Consider the following 23,975-nt stretch of genomic DNA (forward strand, 5'->3'; position numbering starts at 1 on the left):
AATGTTACACCTATCTTCAAAAAGGGATCCACAGGCGACCCAGGGAACTACAGACCAGTGAGCTTAACCTCAGTTCCAGGGAAGATGGCTGAATCTTTAATCAAAGACAGCATCGATGAGCATGTGGAGAGAAATAATCTGATGAGAACTAGCCAGCATGGTTTCTGTAAAGGAAGATCTTGCCAAACAAACCTACTGTGCTTCTTTGAGAGGATAAACAAACAATTGGACCATGGTGACCCCACAGACATCATATATCTGGACTTCCAAAAAGCCTTCAACAAGGTACCCCATGAGCACCTAAGAAAACTGTGGAACCACGGAGTGGAAGGAGACGTGCACAGATGGATCTGTAATTGGCTGAAGGACAGGAGGCAGAGGGTGGGAGTAAAGGGACACTACTCGGAATGGGAAGCAGTTACAAGCGGTGTCCCGCAGGGGTCAGTGCTAGGACCACTGCTGTTCAATATATTCATTAATGATCTAGAAGCAGGGACGAAGTGCGAGGTTATAAAATTTGCGGACGACACAAAACTATCTAGCAGTGTTAGAACTGTTGAGGAATGTAAAGAGCTACAAAGGGACCTGAACAAACTGAGTGAATGGGCAAATAAATGGCAAATGTGCTTCAATGTAGAGAAATGCAAAGTCTTGCACATAGGGAAAGGAAACCCGATGTACAACTATAGCATGAGGGGGATGATATTGGGCAAAAGCAACCTAGAAAAGGACTTGGGGGTTCTGGTGGACCAAACAATGAAGCCGGGGGCACAATGCGCAGCGGCCTCAAAGAAGGCGAACAGAATGCTGGGCATTATCAAAAAAGGAATGACTACCAGAACCAAAGAAGTTATCTTGCCGTTATATCGGGCGATGGTGCGCCCTCATCTGGAGTACAGCGTTCAATACTGGTCGCCGTACCTTAAGAAAGATATGGCGACACTTGAGAGAGTCCAAAGAAGAGCAACGAAAATGATAAAGGGCATGGAAAACCTTCCATATGCCGAGAGGCTAGAGAAACTGGGGCTCTTTTCCCTGGAAAAACGGAGACTTACAGGGGACATGATAGAAACTTACAAGATCATAAAAGGTATAGAGAGGGACAGATTCTTCAGACTGGCAGGGGAAACAAGAACAAGAGGGCACTCAAGAAAATTGAGGGAGACAGATTCAGAACAAACGCTAGGAAGTTCTTCTTCACTCAGAGGGTGGTGGATGCCTGGAATGCACTTCCAGAGGAGATGGTGGAGCAGAGTACGATTTCGGGTTTCAAGTAGGGGTTGGATAGGTTCCTGAAGGAAAAGGGGATTGAGGGATATAGATAGAGGGGGTACTATACAGGTCAAAATGTCTTCAAAAGAGGATCATCTGCAGGTCACTGACCTGGGGGGCCGCCGCGAGAGCGGACTGCTGGGCACGATGGACCTGTGGTCTGACTCGGCAGAGGCGATGCTTATGTTCTTATGATTCCTCCAGTCCAGGAGAAAAGCATCCGCTTCGAGACGTTGAGGAGAGTAGATGCGGGAGCAAAACTGAGGCAGTTTGAAGTTGAGGGGGGACGCAAAAAGGTCTATCTGAGGGGTCCCCCAACGAGCAAACACCTGTTGAAGTGTGGGGGAATTGAGTGTCCATTCGTGAGGTTGGAAAAGGCGACTCAATTTGTCCGCCAGACAGTTGTGTTGACCCTGAATGTAGCCAGCTCTGAGAAAGATGTTGCGATGAATTGCCCAATGCCACAGCCTTAGAGCCTCCTGACAAAGGGAGTGAGAACCCGTCCTCCCTGTTTGTTGACATAATACATGGCCACCTGGTTGTCCGTCTGGACAAGAACCACTGTCTCGTGAAGAAGGTGTTGAAAAGCTTTGAGAACATTGAAAATCGCTCTGAGTTTCAACAGATTGATGTGACACCGACGGTCTGTTGAAGTCCACAGCCCCTGAGTACGGAGACCATCTACGTGAGCTCCCCATGCATAAGTGGACGAATCGGTTGTGAGAACTTTCTGATGAGGAAGATTGTAGAACAGCAAACCTCTGGAAAGATTGGAAGAGAGCATCCACCAGCGGAGAGATTTCTTCAACAAAGGAGTTACTATAATTTATTGAGAAGGCGGGTCCGTGGCTTGTTGCTATTGAGATGCCAGGGTCCACTGAGGAATGTGAAGGTGAAGTCTGGCAAAAGGAGTCACATGAACCGTAGAAGCCATGTGATTGAGCAAAATCATCATTTGCCTTGCAGAAATGGATGGAAGACGAGACACTTGCTGACAAAGCCGAATGAGGGTATCTTGACGTGGTAGTGGAAGATATGCTCTCAGGCTGACAGTATCCAAGTTGCGCCAATGAATTGGAGAGACTGTAATGGGGTCAACTGAGACTTGGGAAAGTTGACTTGGAACCCCAGACTTTGAAGGAATATAATAGTCTGTTGGGTCGCTGCAATAACCCCTGGACGAGAGGAGGCCTTGATGAGCCAGTCGTCCAGGTATGGAAATACTTGAAGACCCTGGGTGCGAAGAGCTGCAGCTACCACCACCAGACATTTTGTGAACACTCTGGGGGAGGAGGCTAAGCCGAAAGGAAGGACTCTGTATTGGAGATGAAGATCCCCCACCTTGAATCTGAGGTACTTGCGAAAGGCTGGATGAATAGGGATATGAGTATAAGCTTCCTTGAGGTCCAGCGAGCACATCCAATCTCCATGAGCCATCAGGGAGTACAAGGTCAGCAAAGAGAGCATGCGAAACTTCTCCTTGATCAAGAATTTGTTGAGAGCTCTGAGGTCCAGAATGGGTTGCAAATCCCCGTCTTCTTGGGAACTAGAAAGTAACGGGAATAGAACCCCAAGTTCCGCTGAGACAGAGGAATCTCCTCGACAGCTCAAAGGCGAAGGAGAGCCCGAGCTTCGTGAAGAAGGGGAAGATGCGACTGATTGGAAGGACACTCTCTTGGAGGGTGATCTGGAGGTACCCGAAGCAAGTGAAGAGAGTATCCCTCTCGCAGGATGGTAAGAACCTAGAGATCTGAGGTGATGAGCTCCCATTGGTGATAAAAAGTGGACAGGCGACCCCCTATGGGCAGAGGAGAATTCTGAAATAGGGAGATTGGAATGCTCAAGCTGAGAACGTCAAAAAGACTGAGATGGTTTGGTGGCAGAAGGAGTTTGTGACTTCTGTTGACGTTGCTGCTGCTGAGGACGGCGAGGTGGAGGCCTGGAAAAAGCAGGAGTCGTTTTCTGAGGGTAACGACGTGGAATCTGTTTATATGCCCTAGTTGGTGTAGTCTTTAGCTTTGGTCGAAGCAGAGAAGCAAGAGAGTGCTCATGTTCAGAGAGGTGCTTTGTAGCTGCTTCAATGGAGTCATCAAATAACTCATTCCCCTGACAAGGTAAGTTTGCCAAACGATCCTGAAGATTGGGATCCATGTCAACAATATGCAGCCAGGCCAGTCTACGCATCGCTACAGCAAAAGCAGAGACACGAGAGGATAATTCAAAAGCATCATAGGAGGCTTGCAGCATAAAGAGTCTCAACTGAGAAAGAGTCTTGAGGATTTGCTTAAACTCAGGAAGACGTGATTTGGAAATGTCAGGATAAAAGGAAGTCAACAGTTTCAGAAAATGATTGAAATAGTTGGTAAAAGTGTAATTATAATTGAGAACTCTGTTGGCCATCATAGAGTTTTGGTATAAACGATGACCAAATTTGTCCATGGTATGACCCTCCCTGCCTGGAGAGACTTCAGCATAGATCTTTGAAGGATGGGCCTTTTTCAAAGATGACTCCACCACCAAAGACTGATGAGAGAGTTGAGATTTTTCAAACCCTTTACAAGGAACAGTACGATAACGTGATTCGTTTGGATGGAATAGCAGTTACAGAATAGGGAGTTTCCATATTCCTAATGAAAGTCTGTTTAAGGACTGGAGTGAGAGGCAATCTCAAAGACTCTTTAGGTGGATGAGAAAGTTCCATATCCGCCAAATATTCAGGAGTATATTTGGAGTCCGAATGAAGATCCAGTTTGAGGGCTTGTCCCATATCAAACACAAACTTAGCAAATGAAGTAGACTTGGACGAGGAGGTCTCATCTAGAGAAGGACTACGAGACCGTGGAGCCACAGAATAGGAAGGGGAAGCTTCCCTAGAGTATTGAGACAATGGTTCAGACTCAAGATGCATGGTAATTGAAGAAGCTGCACTGCCAACATGAGGTGGAGTCAAACAATGTCTACATTTCAGACTCCGCAATGGTGAAGTCCCCGGTGTCTGAGGCACAGAATGTGTCGAGGCAGGAGGAGAAGAGTCTCGGATAGCTAACTTCGAAGGAGGAGGCCTTGATCTGGATGAACTTCGAGTCGAGGCAGCCGGTAGTCGAGACTTGTGCTTTGATTTGGAAGAGCGAGGCAGAGAAGCATGGAAGTGGATTGTACTGCAGAGGACTCTCGATGAAGCTTGGAAGCGAGATGCCTCGAATGCTCGGAGCGATGCTTCGAACGAGCAACACTGGAGGCTCAGGTGAAGAATCACTGGAGGATAGCCGCTTCGAAGTACGAGACCTGCCTCGAGACACGAGGATTGGAGGATCAGGTTGGCTTCCAGGCTGGTCTACCAGAGGCAGAGTCGAGAACGGAACCAGTTGAGCCACGATGGAAAATATCTGAGTGGTCAAGATGGACTTCAACATGTCCTCGAGCATGGGCACCAAGACACACAGATCCAATCTCGTAGGTGCAGCAGTGCGCTCCAAAGAGGGCGACCTCGAAGATGAGTATTCCCTTTTCTTGGAGGCACGCTTAGAAGGAGGAGGACTCTAGAGGCTTCTTAGGAACGGCACCTGAATGAGAGACAGGAGACTTACCCAGTGAGGCCGTCTTCACAGGAGGTATCGTTGAAGCCTTCAAGATCGAAGCTGACGAGGTCAAGGGCTTCTCAGGGATGGAAGCCGGAGTCGAGGTCAAAGCCTTCGAGATCAAGGCTCCAGCTGGAGCCGAGGTTGAGGCCTTCGAGACGGGGCTGCCATCGAAGTCGGGGTCGAGGCCTTCGAGACCGGGGCCGCCGTCAGGGCCGAAGTCGAGGCCTTGTCAGAAGGCTGCTCCATACCGCCATAAAGTTGGTGAAATTGGGCACACCGTCGACGAAAAGCCCGAGACTGAAGAGTCCAATAACGGTGACAATCTTCAGGCGAATGACTCGGGACTAGATGAGACAACGGCAGTGAGGGTCGGTGATAGAAATCACACGACTACACTGGCGACAGCGTTTAAACCCGGTAAGAGGCCAGGACACAGAAAAAATAAAGTCCGTGTCGAACGATGCGAGCGGTTGGGCCTAGGCCCAAGGCCCGCCGACCGGACGAAAAGGAGACGATGAAAAAAGGAAAAAATATAATTTTCTTTTTTTATTTTAAAAGAAACACGAAAGAGAACACAGAGCGACCGAACTACAAAAAAATAAGAAACAGCCGCAGTGAAGAGAAGGCGAAGTTCAAACAGGTCTTCTCGGCTCTGTGAAAAACTTTGAACTGAGGATCCTCACAGGAGACGCGCCCCCTAGTTCGGGCGGGAAGGCACGCGCGCATGCGCGGTGCAGCACTCGGAAGCTCTTAGAAAGATCTTCAACCAAGTCTGCTTTCGAGGCTGTCCGTTGCGGGGCTGTCGGTGACGTCACCCATGTGTGAGAATATGCTGCCTGCTTGTCCTGGGATAACATACCATACCATAGTTTAGATTGTGAGTCTGCCAGCACAACCTTCTCTCCGATGTTGTGGGGAAGGCTGTGGGCACACGCCTGTCCCGTCCCTGTTGCTGCTGCTGCTGGGAACGGAGCATGTCAGGTGGCAGGGTCGGCTTCGGGGGTGGGGCAGGGAGGAATCTTCGGCAGCGGTGGCTTCAGCTGGGGGGCAGGCAAGGAGTGATCGAAGGTGGTGGCCAACCTGTATACCCCCAATAGGCGGCCCGCGTACTCCCTGGGGTATGCATATCGCAGGTTGAGAAACATTGGCCTAGATGACCTATACAATGTTAACACCTACATGTCATACATTTTACAAAAGCCACACAAACATTTGCAGAGTTTGTATTAGATTTTATTTTAAAAACAGCAGCATCTCAAACAGAATTTAACAGTAAGGTGTAAACATTGCCACAAGAACCATTTCTTCTAGGCAAGGAGGCTGATAAAGAAGAGTAAAACTGCTTTAGAGGGCGAGTGGGGAGGGTCAGTCGGGAAATGGCTTACCCGCTGCTGTGCTCTCCGTCTTCCCTCTGGCCTCCCGAATTAATCTCCCTAACTTCAGCAGCCTGCAATAAGATCACTGGCGCTAGCAATCTTTGCAAGCTGCTGAACGGCTTCGGAGCGTCTTCTCTCTGCTGCGGTCCCGCCCCTTCTCTGACGTCTCTGCCTTCCGGAGGGGGGGTGTAATCCTTCGGGGGGGTGCAGCCTTCCGGGGGAGGGGGGTACAGGCCTTCAGAGGAGATAGGCAGGCAGGCCTTCAAAGGGGGGGGGGGACAGGCAGGCAGGCCTTCGGGGGGATGCAGGCCTTCAAAGGGGGGGGACAGGCAGGCAGGCAGGTCTTCAGGGGGATGTAGGCCTTCGAGGGGGGACAGGCCTTCACGGGGAGGTACAGGCCTTTAAGGGGAGGACAGACCAGGGGAGGGGGGCCCTGGTTTATAAGTACATGGAGGGAGGGAGAGAAGGGGGGGTTCAAAGAGACGTGCATATGCCGGACTGGGGGGAAGAAATAATGGGTCTGCCTGTCAAAATATCCTTCCCCCCAAAAAAGTGCATAAAAATAGGCAGACCTGTCCAAAAACTGCCCCTCCCCCCGACAAATGCTCACCCCCGGCACATGGCGACCCATAAATAGCAGGATGGATGCCCACTCCCTCCTGCCACCTGACGCTCCCCCCCGTGCTGAGAAATATGGCAGATGGGATGCCCAGTCCCTCCTGCCATCGTCTCCCTCCCCCCGCTGAATTTATGGCAGGAGGGATGCCCACTCTCTATGCCGTCGGGCCCCCGCAGTCGGGTCATTCCTCCTCCACCATCCCCCTCCTCCCCCTGTACCTTTAAGTTGGGAGCAGGAGGGTTGCTCAGGCCCTCCTGCTCCTCTGGCGCAATGTGGGCCTTAGGCCCCAGTGCATTATGTGATGCATGGGGAGGGGCCTAAGGCCCTGATTGGCTCAGTTGCCTCCCTTGGGAGGGGCCTGAGCCAATCAGGGACTTCCTTAGAGGAGCCTAAGGAAGTCCCTGATTAGCCAAAGACAATGGCCAATAAGGAAGTCCCTGATTGGCTCAGGTGCCTCAGGTCCCTCCTAAGGGAGGAGCCCGAGGTGCCTAAGCCAATCAGGGCCTTAGGCCCCTACCTGTGCATCACATAATGCCCACATTGCACCAGAGCAGGAGGGACTGAGCACCCCCTCTTGCTCCTAACTTAACGGGGGAGGAATGACCCAACCCAACTGTGGGGAGGGGGGCCTGACGGCGGAGGTAGTGGGCATCCCTCCTGCCATTTTTTGGTTGGGGGAGGGAGGGAGCATTTTTTTTATTTTGGGTTTTTATTGGGCAGATATTTTGCATGTGTAATATACGCAAAATATCTGTGCCATTAAAAACAAATGAAAAAAAAACCCGGCAGAAACCCTGACAGCAGTGACAGGAGGCTGCTTCTCCTGCCACTACTGTCAGGGCTCTGCACTGACTCAATTGCTCACTGAGCGATTGAGTCAGGTAGTTTGTGTGAAAATCATTTGCATGCAAACTTGATAGTGAATCAATCGCTATTTAAAAATTGTCCAGAGAATCAGCCAACAGCGATTAAGTCACTATCTTTAGTGAATCTGGGCCAAAGTGTATCCTTTTTGGTCACCTGTCTGGCAGCAAAGTGATCGAGCCGAAAGACAAATGGTAGCCAAAAGTTATAAAACAATTAATCTGATAAACATTTAATCAATGAAGTACAGTGCCAGGCTTAACACAGTTATAGTGGTTTTATTCACTGACTATGAGAGGTATACAGTATTTTAGTACCATCAGGTAAATAAATAAGTAAAAGGATAAATTAAGTAGAAAATTACTTTCTCAAAATTTACAGTACTACTTGAAAATTCTTCAAGATAAAGAGTCTAGTTGATTCAAATTACATTTTGTTTGTTTTTATAATATAAGAAAGACATTTTCTATATTGTTCTCTTAGAAATTTAATGTTCCCATTGGACTGGAAAGCTGCTATTCTGTGTCATAGCTCAGGATAGGTCCCAGCCACTTTTCAACCTTTGTCAATGGCATATTTTTCCTGTGTGCATAATCTTCAACCTGGATATCAACCATGAAAAAAATAAAGCATTAATAAACAGCAGATGAGCATTCCGCTTACATAGCACCAATTAATAAGAAGAGACAGTACATACATAGGAATTCTGATATTTTTCTACTAGAATAAGATTTATTCAAAGATACTGCTGGGCACAAGCCTTTGAGACCATCTAGGCTACTTTTTAATGCAGCATTGGTCAGTTCATGCCGCAGTGGAAAAAGGTCTCCAAATAGCCTCCAAAGCTCATGCACATCACTGCCTTTGGATAGTTCTTGTGTTCTTTGTCCAATAAAAACTTCTGCACAGCCAGTGCAGAATCCAGTTTTATCTACTGCACATAAGAGTAAACACTAGTGCTGCCCGATTCACGATTCGAATCAATTCACCGATTCAAAAACAAAAAAAAATTGGCCTCCCGATTCAGCACTGACCCTCCCCCCTTGCCTCCTAAAGCAGGATCGGCAGTGCTGCCTCTTGCTGGCCGGCCGCTGCTGTTCCTGCTTTAGAGGGCGAGTGGGAAGGGTCAGTGCTTCTGTCCGGCTTCCCCCTGGCCTCCTGGCGTCAATTTACCTCATTTCAGCAGCCTGGATAAGATCGCTAATGCTAGTGATCTTTGCAAGCAGCCATCAGGTCTTCCGAGCTGCCTTCTCTCTGCCGCGGTCCTCCTCTGACATCAGAACCACCCAACAACCTAACCAATTTCAGACCTATCGCAAACATCCCTCTCGCGGTCAAAATAATGGAAGGGATAGTAAATGCTGAACTAAACTCATATTTAGACAAATTCAACTTACTGCACAACAACCAGTCAGGCTTCAGACCTGGTCACAGCACCGAAACAATCATGGCCTCACTACTTAACCACCTTTAAGCCCTCCTCATCCAAGGTACCAGCGCCATGATCCTACAACTGGACCTAAGTAGCGCCTTTGACCTAGATCACACCATTCTTTTGAACTGCCTAGAAATCACAGGCTATGCTCACAATTGGTTCCAGGGATTCCTCAGGAACAGATCCTACCAGGTATTCAAAGATGACAAACTTTCCCATAGCTGGAATAACAACTGCGGATTACCTCAGGGTTCCCCCCCTATCCCCAACCCTCTTTAATATCTACCTCAGTTCATTAGGAAACCTGCTACAAAGCCTAGGGCTCACCTTCTACATCTACACAGATAACATTACTGTAGTGATTCCGCTAACAGCCCTAACGTCACAATTCTCCAACTCCTTAACCAACATCCTAAATCAAATAGAGCGCTGGATGATGGCCTTCAAACTGAAACTCAACACAGAAAAAAACAAATTCTTCCTGGCATCACCCAACGAAAAGATAAAAGAAAATTCAATTCACCTACAGAGCCGAGAATACAAAATTGACCAAACCATAAAGATTCTGGGGGTAACACTTGACAAACACCTAACCCTGGAAAACCACACAAACCTACTGTATAAAAAATTCCTCTAGAAACTTCGCACTATTAAAAAATTCTTTGATGAAAAGTCCTTCCGTTTACTAGTACAATCATCCATCTTAAGCACCCTAGATTACTGTAACATCATATACCTAGAAGCTTATAAAAAGAACCTCAACAAGCTGAGATTAATTCAGAACACCGCGATCCGACTAATCCATGGTTTAAAAAAATGGGAACACATTTCCCCTTATTATCAGAAACTCCACTGGTTACCCGCAGAATCCAGAGTCCTCTTCAAGTTTGCTTGTTTTTGTTACAAAGCTGTCTTTGAGATTCTTCCAGCTTACCTAATCTCCCAGTTCTCCCCCAACGAGTCCAACAAGAGCACTCGCAGAACAAACCTATTTAATTACCCCTCCTTGAAATCTTACCAATACAAAAAGTTTCTAGATAGAATGTTATCATTCCAGGCAGCTAGGCTGAACACATGGCTTGGAAAGCCCATACTTGAGGCCACTACATACGCAGACTTTAGAAAATCCCTGAAAATTCGACTGTTTAACAAATTCTAAATTCCCATACCCAACTCTTCCTCGCCATGACCCTTCTACCTCGCCCCCTAATTCCAAGGCCCGAAACTAATTATACTTTCCACCTTGAATCTCATGTACTAATATAATGTAACTTTATTGTAACCCACCAGCACCCCATGTACTGACTAAATGTATCTTTATTGTAACCCACCTGTATCCCATACACTGACAAAATGCACCTTGATAGTAAACCACTTGTATTGTAACCCACTTGCATCCCATGTACTGACAAAATATATCTTTACTGTAACCCACCTGTATCCCATGTACTGACTAAATGTATCTTTATTGTAAACCGTTTCTATCCCATGTGCTGTCAAATGTATCTTTATTGTAAACCGCTTCGAACTTCACGGTATAGCGGTATATAAGAAATAAATTTTTATTATTATCTAGTAATCCTTGCAGGCTTGACTGTGCAGGGAATTATTTTTGTAAAATCATGTTTTGTTATGTGACTGGCATTATTTAGACTTTAATTTCTATGAATGAATAGAATGGAAATGATATAAAAATTGCTTGCTTGTTTTTATGTGCATGCGCTGAAGGGAAGTGGAGAGAGAGTGGGCTGAGGACGCTGAAGGGAAATGGGGAAGAGAGAGTGGGGAGAAGATGCTGATTTATAAGTTGACAATTGTATAGAATATTGTTTCTTTTTATATTTTAATATAATAAGTTCAGTATAAAACTATTTGAGGCCAGTGTGGATGGAATCAGATGGTTTGCGGGGATGGGGACTGAGCTCACGGGGACAGGGCAGGGACGGAGACAAATTTTTTCCCCATGTCATTCTCTAAACTCTGCCACGAATCGATTTAGACTATGTGCGGGCGAGGGGGGTGTCAGTCGGGTTGACGTAGCCATCGTAGCGCAAGAGGTCACAGGGTATGGCTCTCAAAAAAAAATCTTAATTGTTGTACTGCTGATTTTGGCTCTTTTGACTAATGAGTTTGCCTACCACTGCATTAGAAGAAAATGCATCTCTTGCATATTTATAATGGACTTTATTAGAATCTTACTGGTTGGTGCTCTTCCAGGACAGTTCTAAGCAGTCTTGTTCAAAGTACTGTACTTGGTCACAGTACTTAAGTAAAGTAAAATAAATGTATTTCTTAATACTTAAGTAAAAGTACCGCGAAGAACACATTAAAAAAATTTACATACGTGAAAGTAAAGTTATTGCCTAATACTGTATAATAGTTTTGGAGTAAAAAGTAAAAGTATTACAACCACAATGAATGCAACTATTGTTAACATTTTTATCTCTACAATTCAATCCATTTGCTTTTAGTAAAACTAAATTTTGAAAATGACAATGACACAAGCACAGTCACATGAGTGACAAATCCTGCACAGTTAAAAAAACTATCAACAGCTTAACTTACAGAAAGTGGATTGTTCAGTCTGATTAAAAAGTTCCTTTAAATCAGGCCAGGCTGATGACTTTTGAGTGGGTCTTCAAATCAAGGGAATCTCTGTCTGAATACTTTATCATCATTGTCATTATCATCTACATTAGAAGTAGTATGGTCTACTCTAAATCATCATTTACATTTTCATCTTTGATATCATCATCATGCTGGCCAATTATAAAAGAAGGCTTTCACAAAATTGGAATCATTGTATGTTGTTCTAACAATTTTTAATCTGATGGCAAACTCTTTGAGAACTGATGCAAGAATGTCAGTGTGAGAACCCTTCAGTTTTGCCACCAGACAAGTAGACTCCCTCTCTACAGAGTGTCATTCCAGTGGGCAGTCACCCCAATGTAAAATTTTCCATCGGATGACCAGCAGTCCTTTGTTGTACAGACATATCTGTTCACCAAGAAGTGTAACCAGCTTCTATTGCAATATGCCAACTTTGGAAAATGTGTATCCTCCACCCCCTCCCATTCCCAACACTTAGAGAGTGATGGTGTTATAGGGGACCCATTCAGTCCTACCTACACCATTGCCTCTAAGATTCTGCCTTAGCAGGATAGCAGAGACCTCTAGTGGCTCTACTAAAGTACTGTGCTGTGACCTGTTTATACCCTTGCAATTTCCAGAAGAAGGGAAGGGTTCACCTAACCAGTGAGGTAATAGTAGAAGGATATCCCTTTTGGAGGGAATCTAGGACTGAAAAAAACTCAATCCCCATTTGAAATCTTGTGTCTTTGGTTCCAGATTCCCTGGTTGCTGCACCATTCTGTAAGGAGATCAAGGTTTTTGGCAGCCATACAGTCTGGCAACTATCATCCAGATCACCCAAGAGGATATGCAGAATGGCATCTCTCTTATTGGAGCCACCAATGCAAACCTTTGACACGCCTTCACCATCCAGATCAGCAACATCTGAATCAAATCTTTCTGCAGGGACCAGCAGGACAATAGCATGTCCAGAAGAGGGCGCATATTAGCTTTCACCCAAGGGACAATGGTTGCTGCCATCGACCCTAGCACCTGTCGACAGTGCCAAGCCGGAGCTGGCATCGCCAGGAGGTCTGAAATCTGGCAAGTGAACTTCAATATGTGTGGCTTGGGAAGACAAATAACACCCTCTGCCGAGCTGAAACAAATTCCCAAGAACTCTAGGGATTGGGCAAGTTCCAGGTAGCTTTTCCGGAAATTGATAATCCAACCCAGGTCCTGCAACAACTGTACAACTTGTGCCATTGCTTTTTCTTCATTGGACTTGGGACAGAGCTTTGATCAGCCAATCGTCCAGGTGCAGAGGCATCTGGATCCCTGCCTTGCAGAGATGTGTACCTACATGACCATCACCTTGGTGAGGCACTGTTGCAAGACCAAATTGAAGTACATAAAACTGGAAATGTCTTCCCATTCCATGGAATCTCAAGAACTTCCTGTGATCCAGAAATATGGGAATATGTAAGTAGGCCTCCAACAAATCCAAGGAGGCTAGAAATTCTCCTAGCACCACTGCTGCAATAACAACCGGTCTCCATGCAGAATTGGGATACTTTCAATGCTATATTGACTGACTTCAAATCTAGGATTGGTCTCTGGTCATCCGAGTCTTTCATGGGTGCTCTGCAGTTTACAGAGTATCTGCCCAAGCCAGATTCTTTAGTTGGTACGGGCTCTATGGCTTGAATATCTAAGAGCCATTTCACCATTGCTCAGACACTGACCACTGTCTCTGGCCGACCGGTTGGAGAGTCCACAAAGAAGATCACCAGAGGACAAAAGAATTTGAGCTTGTATTTCTCTCCAATGATATTCAGTACCCAGCAGTCCAAGCAAATCTGCACCTAAGCCGGGCAATAATCTGACAACTGCCCTATCTGCGAAGGTACGGGTATTGATCTAGCATCATTGGGACTTTTTGGAGGCTGAACCAGAGGACTGAGGTTGCTTGAAGCTTCTAAACCTCTGAGGAGAGCCCTGAGGCAATCTCTGGGCAGAGGACCCTCCTGAGTATTGACAAAATCACTGCGAGCCATGAAAATTACCCCTTAGGGCACATGGACTGCTGCCTGGAAAGGCTTAGGGAGACAATCTGTCAAACTGGCCATAAGATCATTCAATCTCTTACCAAAGACCATGAGCCTTTGAAAGGGAAGCCTTTCAAGGTGGCTTTAGAAAACTTTCAAGGTGGCTTTAGAAACCAAATTTCCTGTCCATTGCTTGATCCTGAAAATGTCATATAGAGCATCTGCTACTTAATCCACCCCCAACATGGGGTGTCGTCATCTGTCATGAGAATTTGACATAATCTAGTATGGCAGATGCCCAACCTTCTCTCATGGTTATGCCACTGATTGTGCTCAGTATAAAATGAAGTCCTTGCCAAGTTTAACTTTTTGGGGTTTCCAGTTCAGTTTTGTTATTCATATTTTGATTTCTAATTTATGATCGATTGTTTTGTATTTGGTGAAGGTCTGTTTATGTTTTATTTGTGAAGAAGTCATTTAAAGTTGTGGTAGTAATGGTGGGTGGAGAAATTGGGAGAGGGGCTCCCTCCTTAACTTCTGCCCTGGGCCCCAGCATGTCTAAAATCAGCCCTGATCACTATTCAGAGTAAAATGTTCTTGATGCAAATCATGAATCCCTGCAGTATGCCTGCTGACAGTGTTGAGATCCTGACCCCTGATCCATACAAATTTCATTAAATAAAATAAAACAGATGTACCTGATCCTTGGAGATTTTACCAACTGCAAAGTATTTGGCTTTGGGGTTGGAAAAATAAAGCCCAGAAACTGCAGCAGCAGGGGACATGGCCAAGGATTCTGTCAACTTAATGCCTGGAGAAAAATAAACAATAAAAGCACAATGACTAGGAGTTTCATTTTTGCTTAGGCCCTTTTATTTAATACTAGTTAAAAACATCTCCCCTCCTGCCCCCAGCAGTCAGTGGTTTTTAAAGTTGTTGATTGCCATGGGCTTAATCTAACCTGGATATTTAATGCTGGAACCATGGACTATCTGTTCCAACTGTGAAGCCAGAAGTTATGTACCTGCCAGTTAATATCTGATGTTGGTACCCTTGTAGCTAACTAAGCAAACATATGACTGCCTTTTGTGCAGATATATCTGCCTGATTAGCTATTTATGGCATTGGCACAAAATATTGCAGGTGGCTACATAACTGCCAACTCCTCCCCAACTTCACCCATGGACTGTTCTGGCGCTAACCACAGTGCTGAGGCAGTCAGAGGTGATATTCCACTGTGATAACCACAGTGTGGTTAAGTGTTGCTGAATATTCAGGAATGGCCTGTGTGGTTAAGTGCTGCTGAATATTCAGGAATGGCCTGCTGAGTAGGGTTTAAGCAAGCAGGAGCCTCCTTAAACCCTTTTTAATATCTACCTCTAAGCTGTCATATCATTTTAGGCAGCTACTTGTGAAGGTTCTGTATGTATCACAAGCTAGAAGAGCTAGACAAAGTGACTTCAAGGCTCAGAGGATCCAATGTCATTAAGACTGTTGCCTCCTCGGGGGGCGTGTCCGAGCTCTAGACAAGATGGAAGCCTGAATTCTGCCCTCCTCCTTTATTTCAATTTCTTTCAAAGCCGGACTAAACATATCCATCAAAAAACATATTTTTTCTGCAATCCAGATAAAGGAAAATGTCAGCATCAAAACCATGTAAAATGGATGTAGCTACTAGCTCTCCTGCTGGTATGAAAAGAACCAAACCGGATCCACCAACTCCTGAAAAACTTTCACCTGAAAAGAAAGCCACTACTACAAGTGATATTGCATTGGATGAACTTCGTGCGTTCAGGGAATTGACAACTAAACACTTTGAAGCTACCAGAGAATTAAAAACTGATCTGGCTGAGATTAATACTTCACTTTCCAACTTTCAGCTGTGCATTGAAAAGCTTGAAGCACGTGCTGACACTGCTGCACTGGAATCAGCACAATCTCAGAGCCTTATGGACAAACGTTTCAAAAAGCTGGAACAAGACCTGGAAGATCTGGCTAATCGCAGTCGTAGAAATAATTTGAGAATTATTGGCTTAAAGGAAGGAATTGAGGGGTCTGACATGACTGCTTTTCTACAGAAATGGTTACCTAAAAGGTTTCAGCTTGAGCCTGAAAATAACATTGATATTGAACTCTCTCACAGAGTTCCCTCCAGAATGACACAAAATCAATCTTCCCCACGCCCGATTGTTGTTAGATTTCTCCGCTTTCAACAAGCTCTGCGTATACTCACTGCAGCTAGAGCACACACTGGATTGATCATCGATGGAAGAAAGATTTTTATTGTTCCTGATCTGGCTCAAACTACTGCCAGAAAAAGAAAGTCCTTTCTGGCTATGAGACCCAGATTAAAATCAATGGATGCCCGATATGGTCTGCAATACCCAGTAAGAATGATTGTTACTATAAACAATGTTACCAAAGTCTTTGACTCACCTGATTTACTCCAAGAGCATCTGGATCAAATTCAGTCCAAAGGAATGGGAACCTGACTGTCTTGCCCTTGTTCACTGGTGCCTGTCTGGTATCACTGTTAGACTCAGCTACAGTTCAAAATTCAACTTTCTTTACTGGTTTTGACTTTTCCCCTTATTGGGATATCTGTGTTCACTTTTGCAATTGCTGAATTCTTGTTCACTTGTTTGGTTTTACAGCATTTTACAGTTTCTGATTGTTTATCTATTACATGTGCTTTCGCCACCATTTTGAATTGCCTTCTTCTCCCTCCTGCTTTCTGTCTCTCTTCCTCTTTTGATACGACTCCATTTTCTTTCACCTGATTTTTTCCTACGAGGTTTTTACCATTATTTTTTCTTTTTACTTTATCTGATGAACCCTAACAAATGAATATTTGAACCTTGTATTGCTTGCTTTTCTTCTTCCTGGATTTTTGTGGTATCTCCCTTCATACTCCCCTCCTTCTCCCTGTGCATATTTCTTTTTCTTCTTTCTATGCTTCAATGTACTACTTGGTGTTTGTGTTGCTGTGTCTCCTGTATTTTGTGGCAGAGTATGTCGTCATTGCACCCTGATTCTTGATGTTTCTTCCCATTATTATTTGTTCTCCCCCTCTCTGCGCTCAGTGCCTGCTTTCCTCTGAGTCTTACTGGGTTGTTTTTTTTTTTCCAAGCTGTTTTGCCTATGCCTGCACTCTACCTCAGAGATTCTTCTTTTTTGATATGCACTATAGCATATTTTATATGGCATGTTTCTCAGATTCTTTCCTGCCTCATAAACTGATTATGATTTCAATATTTGTTTTCTAATTGGTCTGCTTGCTTCTCTTTTTGCTGTTTGCACTGGCACATTACATGTGCATTTGTCTTTTCTCCTCTTCTGTTTGTTCCTATCTTTTCTTTTTAATTGTCTGTATATGGATTCTGTATTCGATCTAATTTCGCATTAATGTTTGTTTGCTCTGACTTTCTGCTTCGATTTCCTGGGTCCTTAGAGCCTGAGGTTTGCATCTGTTTATTTCCTTGTGGTGTGCTCGTTTATTGCCTTTCCCTCTTACTGTCTTCTTGGTGTTCAAGTTTCAAGTTTATTAAATTATTTGATTAAACGCTTTTCCAAATACACTGTTCCACTATTACTTTATATTATGGTATATGTTCAAATCTGTTTTATTATGCAAGAACAACAGAAAGTACAACAGTAGGAAAAAAACATGTTATATGATGTCACCCAACCATATCCGCGGAGGACTGGACTCTGATGTCCCCCACGAGCGAACCCCACCCCCACCCCACGGAGAGAACACCCCCACCCACCCCCAATGAACATACAACTCTCAGGCAGGGAACAGCATTGAGACAGAAAGGCACTGACTCACAAATGGAGTCTATTCAATATGCGGCTGCGACTTTCAGGGGTTAAAATGTTCAAATACGGAGTCCATGTGTGAACAAAGTCTCTGCTCCGGCGACGGGAAAAACAAGCTAAGCGGGCCTCCCAGCCCATAAGTTCGTGTATTCGATTCCTCCACAGCCAAAAGGAGGGGGGCTCAGGAGAGAGCCAGCAACATAAAATACATTTCTTCCCCAAAATAAAACATTTACTAAGAAATAATTTTTCAAAAGACGTATACATAGAAAGAAAGGAAAATTGAGCAAACAACATAGGTAGCACCGAGACTGGCACAGAGGTTTGTAACAAGCCCTGTAAAAAGGAGGCCAATGCCTTCCAAAAGGCCTGAATCCCCTGGCAGCTCCAAAGTCCATAAAAGTAAGAGTTAACCTCCACCGAACAGCGGGTACACAATTGAGTACCAATACAACCCATATGGTAAGCCTGGCTTTGGGAAGCATAGGCCCGCAGGACAGTGCGAAAGTGACATTCACGTAGGTCAGCACTATGCACTAAACCCGAAGTACGTTTCAGGATTTTCAACAAAAAGTGAGCCCCCAAGTCCCTGCCCAAGTCCCGCTGCCAGGCCTCCAATATATCAGGAAAAACCCTAGGTGGGCGAAGAGTCATAATCTGACGATGGAAAGAGGAGATAGAGACCCTAGTATCCGGATCAGCTGTCAAAAAAGTACAGAGCCGGGTCCCAAAATCCCCTTGCAAGGAACTCCCCGGGAGAGAAGCCACATAATGGCTAAGTTGACAATAGGCAAAAGGAAGGCCAATCTCTGGAACCCCCCTCCCCTCTAACTCAGCACAAGTAAGAAGAGACCCATTCTCCTGCAGAACATGCCGCAACTGCTCCACCCCCCGAGCCCTCCAGCGACCAAAAACAGAAGGACCAACCCCCGGAGGAAAAGCCAAGTTCCCCACCAAAGGCAAAAGGGTGCTAGTATGGGAGTCCTGATTCCACAACCGAAGGGTCTGATGCCACACTGTCCACAGAGACCGAAACAGAATGCTACGCTTACAGGATCTCGGCAATTTGGATAAAGGGGCATGGAGGAGATACAAAAGGTGAAGTGGATAGAAATAATCCCGTTCCATAGAAAGATCCGTATAGAAAGAGGTGCCCAACACCCAATCACTAACATGGCGCAACAAACAAGCCTGGTTATAAACCCTGATGTCGGGCACCCCTAAACCACCCCCAGAGGCGGGCCCCACCAACAATGACCATTTCAGTTTAGGTCTCCGCCCTCCCCAACAGAACCGAGACAGCATGGAGGTGAGAGATCGAATATCCCTCTGCAACAAGGAAAGGGGAAGAGTCTGGAGAACGTAAAGCCATCTCGGAAACACGACCATACGGAATAAGTGAATTTTACCCAACAAAGACAGTGGGAGCTCCTGCCACTTGGCCAGCAATAGCTTGGTATCAGCAAGAAGTTTATCTATGTTAAGGCGATACAGGCGGGCCACATCCATAGTCAGCCTGATCCCCAAGTAGCGAAAAGAGGAGTCAGCCCAGCGCAACGGAAAACGATCCCCCAAAAACTGCTGAAGGTGAGCTGAGGAAGCCAAAGCCTCAGATTTCGCGAAGTTCAAGGCAAAACCGGAGAAATCCCCATATTCCCGAAGGCTCTCCAGCAACACGGGCAAGGAACGCTGCGGGTCTGTTAAAAGGACCAAAAGATCATCCGCGAACGCCGCAAGTTTAAAATGGGAATCCCCCAATGCCAAACCCCGAATTTCCACATTGGCCTGAAGCTCACGAAGTAGAGGATCTAAAGAAAGCACAAACAAAAGCGGCGACAGGGGGCAGCCCTGACGAGTCCCTCGAGAAATGTTAAAAAATCCCGAGAAAGTCCCATTAACCAAAATCCGCGCAGCTGGATCACTATACAGCGCCTGTATCGCACCAAAAAAGAAAGGGCCCAAACCATACGTCCGAAGCACCACAAAGAGGTAACCCCACCGCACTTTATCGAAAGCCTTCTCGGCGTCAAAGCTAATAAGCAGGGAGGGGCTACCCTCCTGTCCCACCCGTTCCAGAGCCAACAAGATACGCCGGATATTCTTTGCTACAGGGCGATCCCGCACAAACCCCACCTGCGAGTCCGAGATCACCGAGGGCAAGACGCGCGCCAGGCGAGTAGCCAGAATTTTTGCCAAGAGCTTCGCCTCGTAATTCAACAATGAAATGGGACGGTACGATTCAGGTAAAAGAGGGTCCTTACCGGGCTTTGGGAGAACTATAATAGATGCCATATTCACGTAGCGTGGAAGAAAGCCCTTAGCAACACTCAGATTGTAAACTTCAGCCAGCACCGGCGCTATCTCCGTCACCAACAATTTACAGAACTCACTCCGATACCCGTCCGGGCCCGGCGCCTTTCCTAACGGGCTGACCCCTATCGCCCACTCTACCTCCTCTACAGCAATGGGAAGATCCAAAGCGGCAGCATCCCTCCGAGAGAAACAGGGGGAGGACCTCGAGGACCGACATTGGATACCCCTGCCTTAGAGATCCAATGTACTTGTCCAGCTGACCAACATTGAAAGGTTAGTTGGGGGAGGGAGATTAGTTGGGGCGGGGGGTCGTTGGGCTTTCTGGCAGGAGGAGTTGGGCATCCTCCTGTCGGCGATTACGAGTTTGGGGGGGGAGGGGGTTCCGACAATAGGAGTTGGGCATCCTCCTGTTGGCGATTACGAGTTTGGGGGGGGGGGGGTTCCGGGGTTCCGACAGGAGGAGTTGGGCATCCTCCTATCGGCGATTACGAGTTTGGGGGGGGAGGGGGGGTCCGGGGTTCCGACAGGAGAAGTTGGGCATCCTCCTGTCGGCGATTACGAGTTTGGGGGGGAGGGGGCTCGGGGTTCCGACAGGAGGAGTTAGGCATTCTCCTGTCGGTGATGGGACAGGTGACCGCAACAACCGCGGCCGCTATACATATTGCAGCAGGGAGATCCCTTGCTGCCATAAGTATAGCGGCCGCGTCTAATTTAACCCGATTCTCTAAAGACACCGGTTACAGAATCGGCGTTTAGTATAGGACGCCTCTCCCGAGCGGCCTGCCTGGGGAACATTTTTTTTTTTAAAACGTGCATCCCGATTGGCTGATTAGACAGCTGTAGGAAGTCTATAGCTGCCTAAAATCGGGACGCACTTTTGGAGAATCAGGGCCTCGGTGTACAGAGGCTGTTCCTGGGCTTGTTTTCCTGGACAGCGGAAGCAGGAAGTTATGTGACCACACATACGGTACTGTACCAGTACTCTGGATCGCCAAGACATGCTTGCCAAATAGTGCCTTATTTTCGGGGGGGGGGGGGGGCCTTATATTTCCCAGGTGGGGAAAAAAAGGGGGGTGTCTTACTAAAGGAGGAGGTCCTATAATGGGGGAAACACGGTAAATGAAGGTACTTTCTCTGTCCCTAGTGAGCTCAAACATTTTTGTACTTGGCTGTGCATGTAAGTGGGAGATATACTAATGTCCAGCCCATGTATGTCCTCCTGATAGTTACATACTATGCCTCTTACACATACCCTTATAGAACAGTACTTAGGGCATGTAACTTCATGCACATGATTATAGAATTGCCCTAGTTTCATGCACAGCTGCCAAGAATGTCTAAGTCTCTGCTAGTGGGAAATGTTAGGATTCTTTTCTCAGAAAAAAAAGTGGAAACCACTCAGTATATGGATGACACAGGTCAATGCAATAAAAATATATAAAATATTTATTTTAAAAAACAGGGGTATGAAGGAGAATTATGGTTTGAACCCTCTCCTGAGGACCCTCGAATATGATTACAGGACTTTAAAAACAGGACTTAAAAAAACAAAAATAGGCCAAGCTTCATTTCAGCTTAATTTCATCTTTTCAAGACAGTTAGAACAGAAGCTGTTTTCTTATGTGGCAATTTCCCCCTGCTTCTGTTGTTTGAGATAAGGAACATAAAGCACACAGTGCAGGTGTTACAGATGAGACCAGTGCTTGCTGTATGGGAAGAAAAGACAGATGCAGGTGTAAGGCCTGTAGCAATGATTCCTGTTCTCAGCAGTGATTCCTGTTTTCCCCATATTCTCTGACCAGAGGAGAAACAATAAACAGCAGGCCAGACCAGGTATGAGGCGTATGGATTATATGCACAAAACTGCAAGTGATAAGGTTATCCTTCTGACAGCCACTGTAAGATGAAGTAACAGCTTTGTTGGAACATCAGATAAAGAAAGAACTACAGTTGCCCTGGTCCATGGAACCACAAAAGGACAAGTTGACCTACACGTATGCAAAACCACAGCACTTAGAGGACAGAGAGGGGGCCGCTCTCGGAATTGGGCAGAGGTCATGCATAGATAACTTCTGAAAAAAGCCCCAAGCAGAAGGGTGTCCAAGGCAGATAATAGGTGATTCCTTGGTAGTTTTTGGCCATATCTAAATGGAAAATTGCTTTAAGGACATATGCAGATGTTAATGGCCTTTATGTCAATTAGGGATATAGCCAATTATATGCAGTTGTAACCACTTAATTAATTCTGTTAATGATGCTAATAAATCAGATTAGTAACTGATTACTTGTGATAATGCTAATAACCAATCAAAAACTTTCCCATAGATTGTAATGCATGGCTGATAATATATCAGTCCATGTAAGATGAGAAAGAGACACAGGGCTAGATTCACAAAGCAAACAGATCGTTTTTTGACCCCTTTACTATCAAATTTCCATCCGGCCTGATTCACTTACCTCTCCTGCGATCCGCTTCGAATCTGTGCATGCAAATTGGACAGTGACCCGATTCACTACACCAAATTTCTGATCCGACTGGGCTGGCCGATCACCTGAAGAAGCGACTGCTGGGGACCAGCCAAAAATGTCTTTCCAACTGGAAGCCCTGCTCTCTGCCCTGCAATCTCTCCTGCCTGCTCGCCCCGAATGCTGCCCTGCTCAGCCCTGCTTCTTATCTCCTGCTGCTCGTCTTTCCAATGCTCTTCTCCTGCCTGCCCAAACTGCTGCCTGCCCCTAACTGCCATGATTTCCTGCCTGACTGGACTCTCCCACCCTTCCCTGCAGTGCAAGCCCGTGGTTTTAACCCACGGGCTCTAAGTGGGTTAAAACCACGGGCTCCATTTATCTTTTTATTATTAGTGAGGCAGCTGGCAAGAGCGGGACCAGCTTTCTGGGAGCCACGTGGGTGTTTGGTTCAGTCTCCCCGAAGTCCTGCCACAAGTCCAAAAAAGTTAAAAAAAAAAAAATAGATCACTGCTCCTATGGTCTGCGCATGCGCGACCCATGCAGGCAGATGGGGGCGTTTCTCTGATCGCCCCCATCTGCATATTTTGGGTTTCTGAATTTATCGGGCCGGATCTGGCAGGTTAGTGAATCCTGGCCACAGATAGGATATTTTTCCGCATACCTGCAGTGAAGAAAGCGATAGGGGATAAGAAGAATTCATTCAAGAAATGGAAAAAGGGAAAAACCGAGAACTGGAATGAACACAGGAAGTATCAAAAAGAATGTCACCTCGTGGTTAGAAAAGCAAAAAGAGAATATGAAGAGAAGCTAGCCAGGGAAGCATGAAATTTCAAACCATTCTTCAGATATGTTAAAAGGAAGCAGCCTGCTAGGGAGGAGGTGGGACCGCTGGATGACGGAGATAGGAAGAGAGTGGTGAAGGAGGAGAAAGAAGTGGCGGAAAAGACTAAACATGTTCTTTTCGTCAGTATTTACAAAAGAAGACACATCCAACATACCGGAACCTGAACAAATCTTCAAAGGAGACCAAGCAGAGAAATTAACATCCATGGAAGTAAGCCTTGAGGATGTACACAGGCAGATAGAAAAATTAAAATCTGACAAAGCACCGGGCCCGGGCAGAATCCACCCTAGATTATTGAAAGAACTAAAGGAGGAAATAGCGGAATTACTACAGCAGGTTTGTAATCTATCCCTGAAAACAGGCGTGATCCCGGAGGATTGGAAGATAGCCAATGTTATGCCCATCTTTAAAAAGGGATTGAGAGGTGACCCGGGGAACTACAGACTGGTAAATCTGACCTCGGTTCCGGTGAAAATGGCGGAAGCGCTGATAAAAGATAGCATTGAGGAGCATCTAGAGAGGCATAAACTTATGAAAACAAGCCAACATGGCTTCTGCAAGGGAAGATTGTGCCTGACGAACGTATTGCACTTCTTCGAAGGAATTAACAAATGGATGGACAAAGGGGACCCCATAGACATTGTATACTTAGACTTCCAAAAAGCCTTTGACAAGGTACCCCATGAACGCCTACTTTGGAAACTAAAGAGCCATGGGGTGGAAGGAGACGTACACAGATGGATCAGGAATTGGTTGGCGGCAGA

The 23,975-nt window shown here is 46.0% G+C and overlaps 1 protein-coding gene across 4 annotated transcripts in view; it reads right to left on the bottom strand.

The window, feature by feature from the left end:
• Positions 1-7,974: 7,974 nt before the first annotated feature.
• The window catches only part of MTR (5-methyltetrahydrofolate-homocysteine methyltransferase), an 819,135-nt gene continuing 803,134 nt past the window's right edge, over positions 7,975-23,975 (bottom strand). For all 4 annotated transcript variants that reach the window (XM_033935789.1, XM_033935788.1, XM_033935790.1 and 1 more), the window contains 2 exons: positions 14,465-14,577; positions 7,975-8,314 (listed from right to left, as the gene is read on the bottom strand). In XM_033935789.1, the coding sequence (XP_033791680.1) occupies positions 8,228-8,314; positions 14,465-14,577 (200 nt within the window). In that variant the 3' untranslated portion in view covers positions 7,975-8,227. The remainder of the gene's footprint in view (positions 8,315-14,464; positions 14,578-23,975) is intronic.

The sequence above is a fragment of the Geotrypetes seraphini genome, chromosome 3 (assembly GCF_902459505.1).
Source record: "Geotrypetes seraphini chromosome 3, aGeoSer1.1, whole genome shotgun sequence".
In the NCBI taxonomy this organism is placed as follows: domain Eukaryota; kingdom Metazoa; phylum Chordata; class Amphibia; order Gymnophiona; family Dermophiidae; genus Geotrypetes; species Geotrypetes seraphini.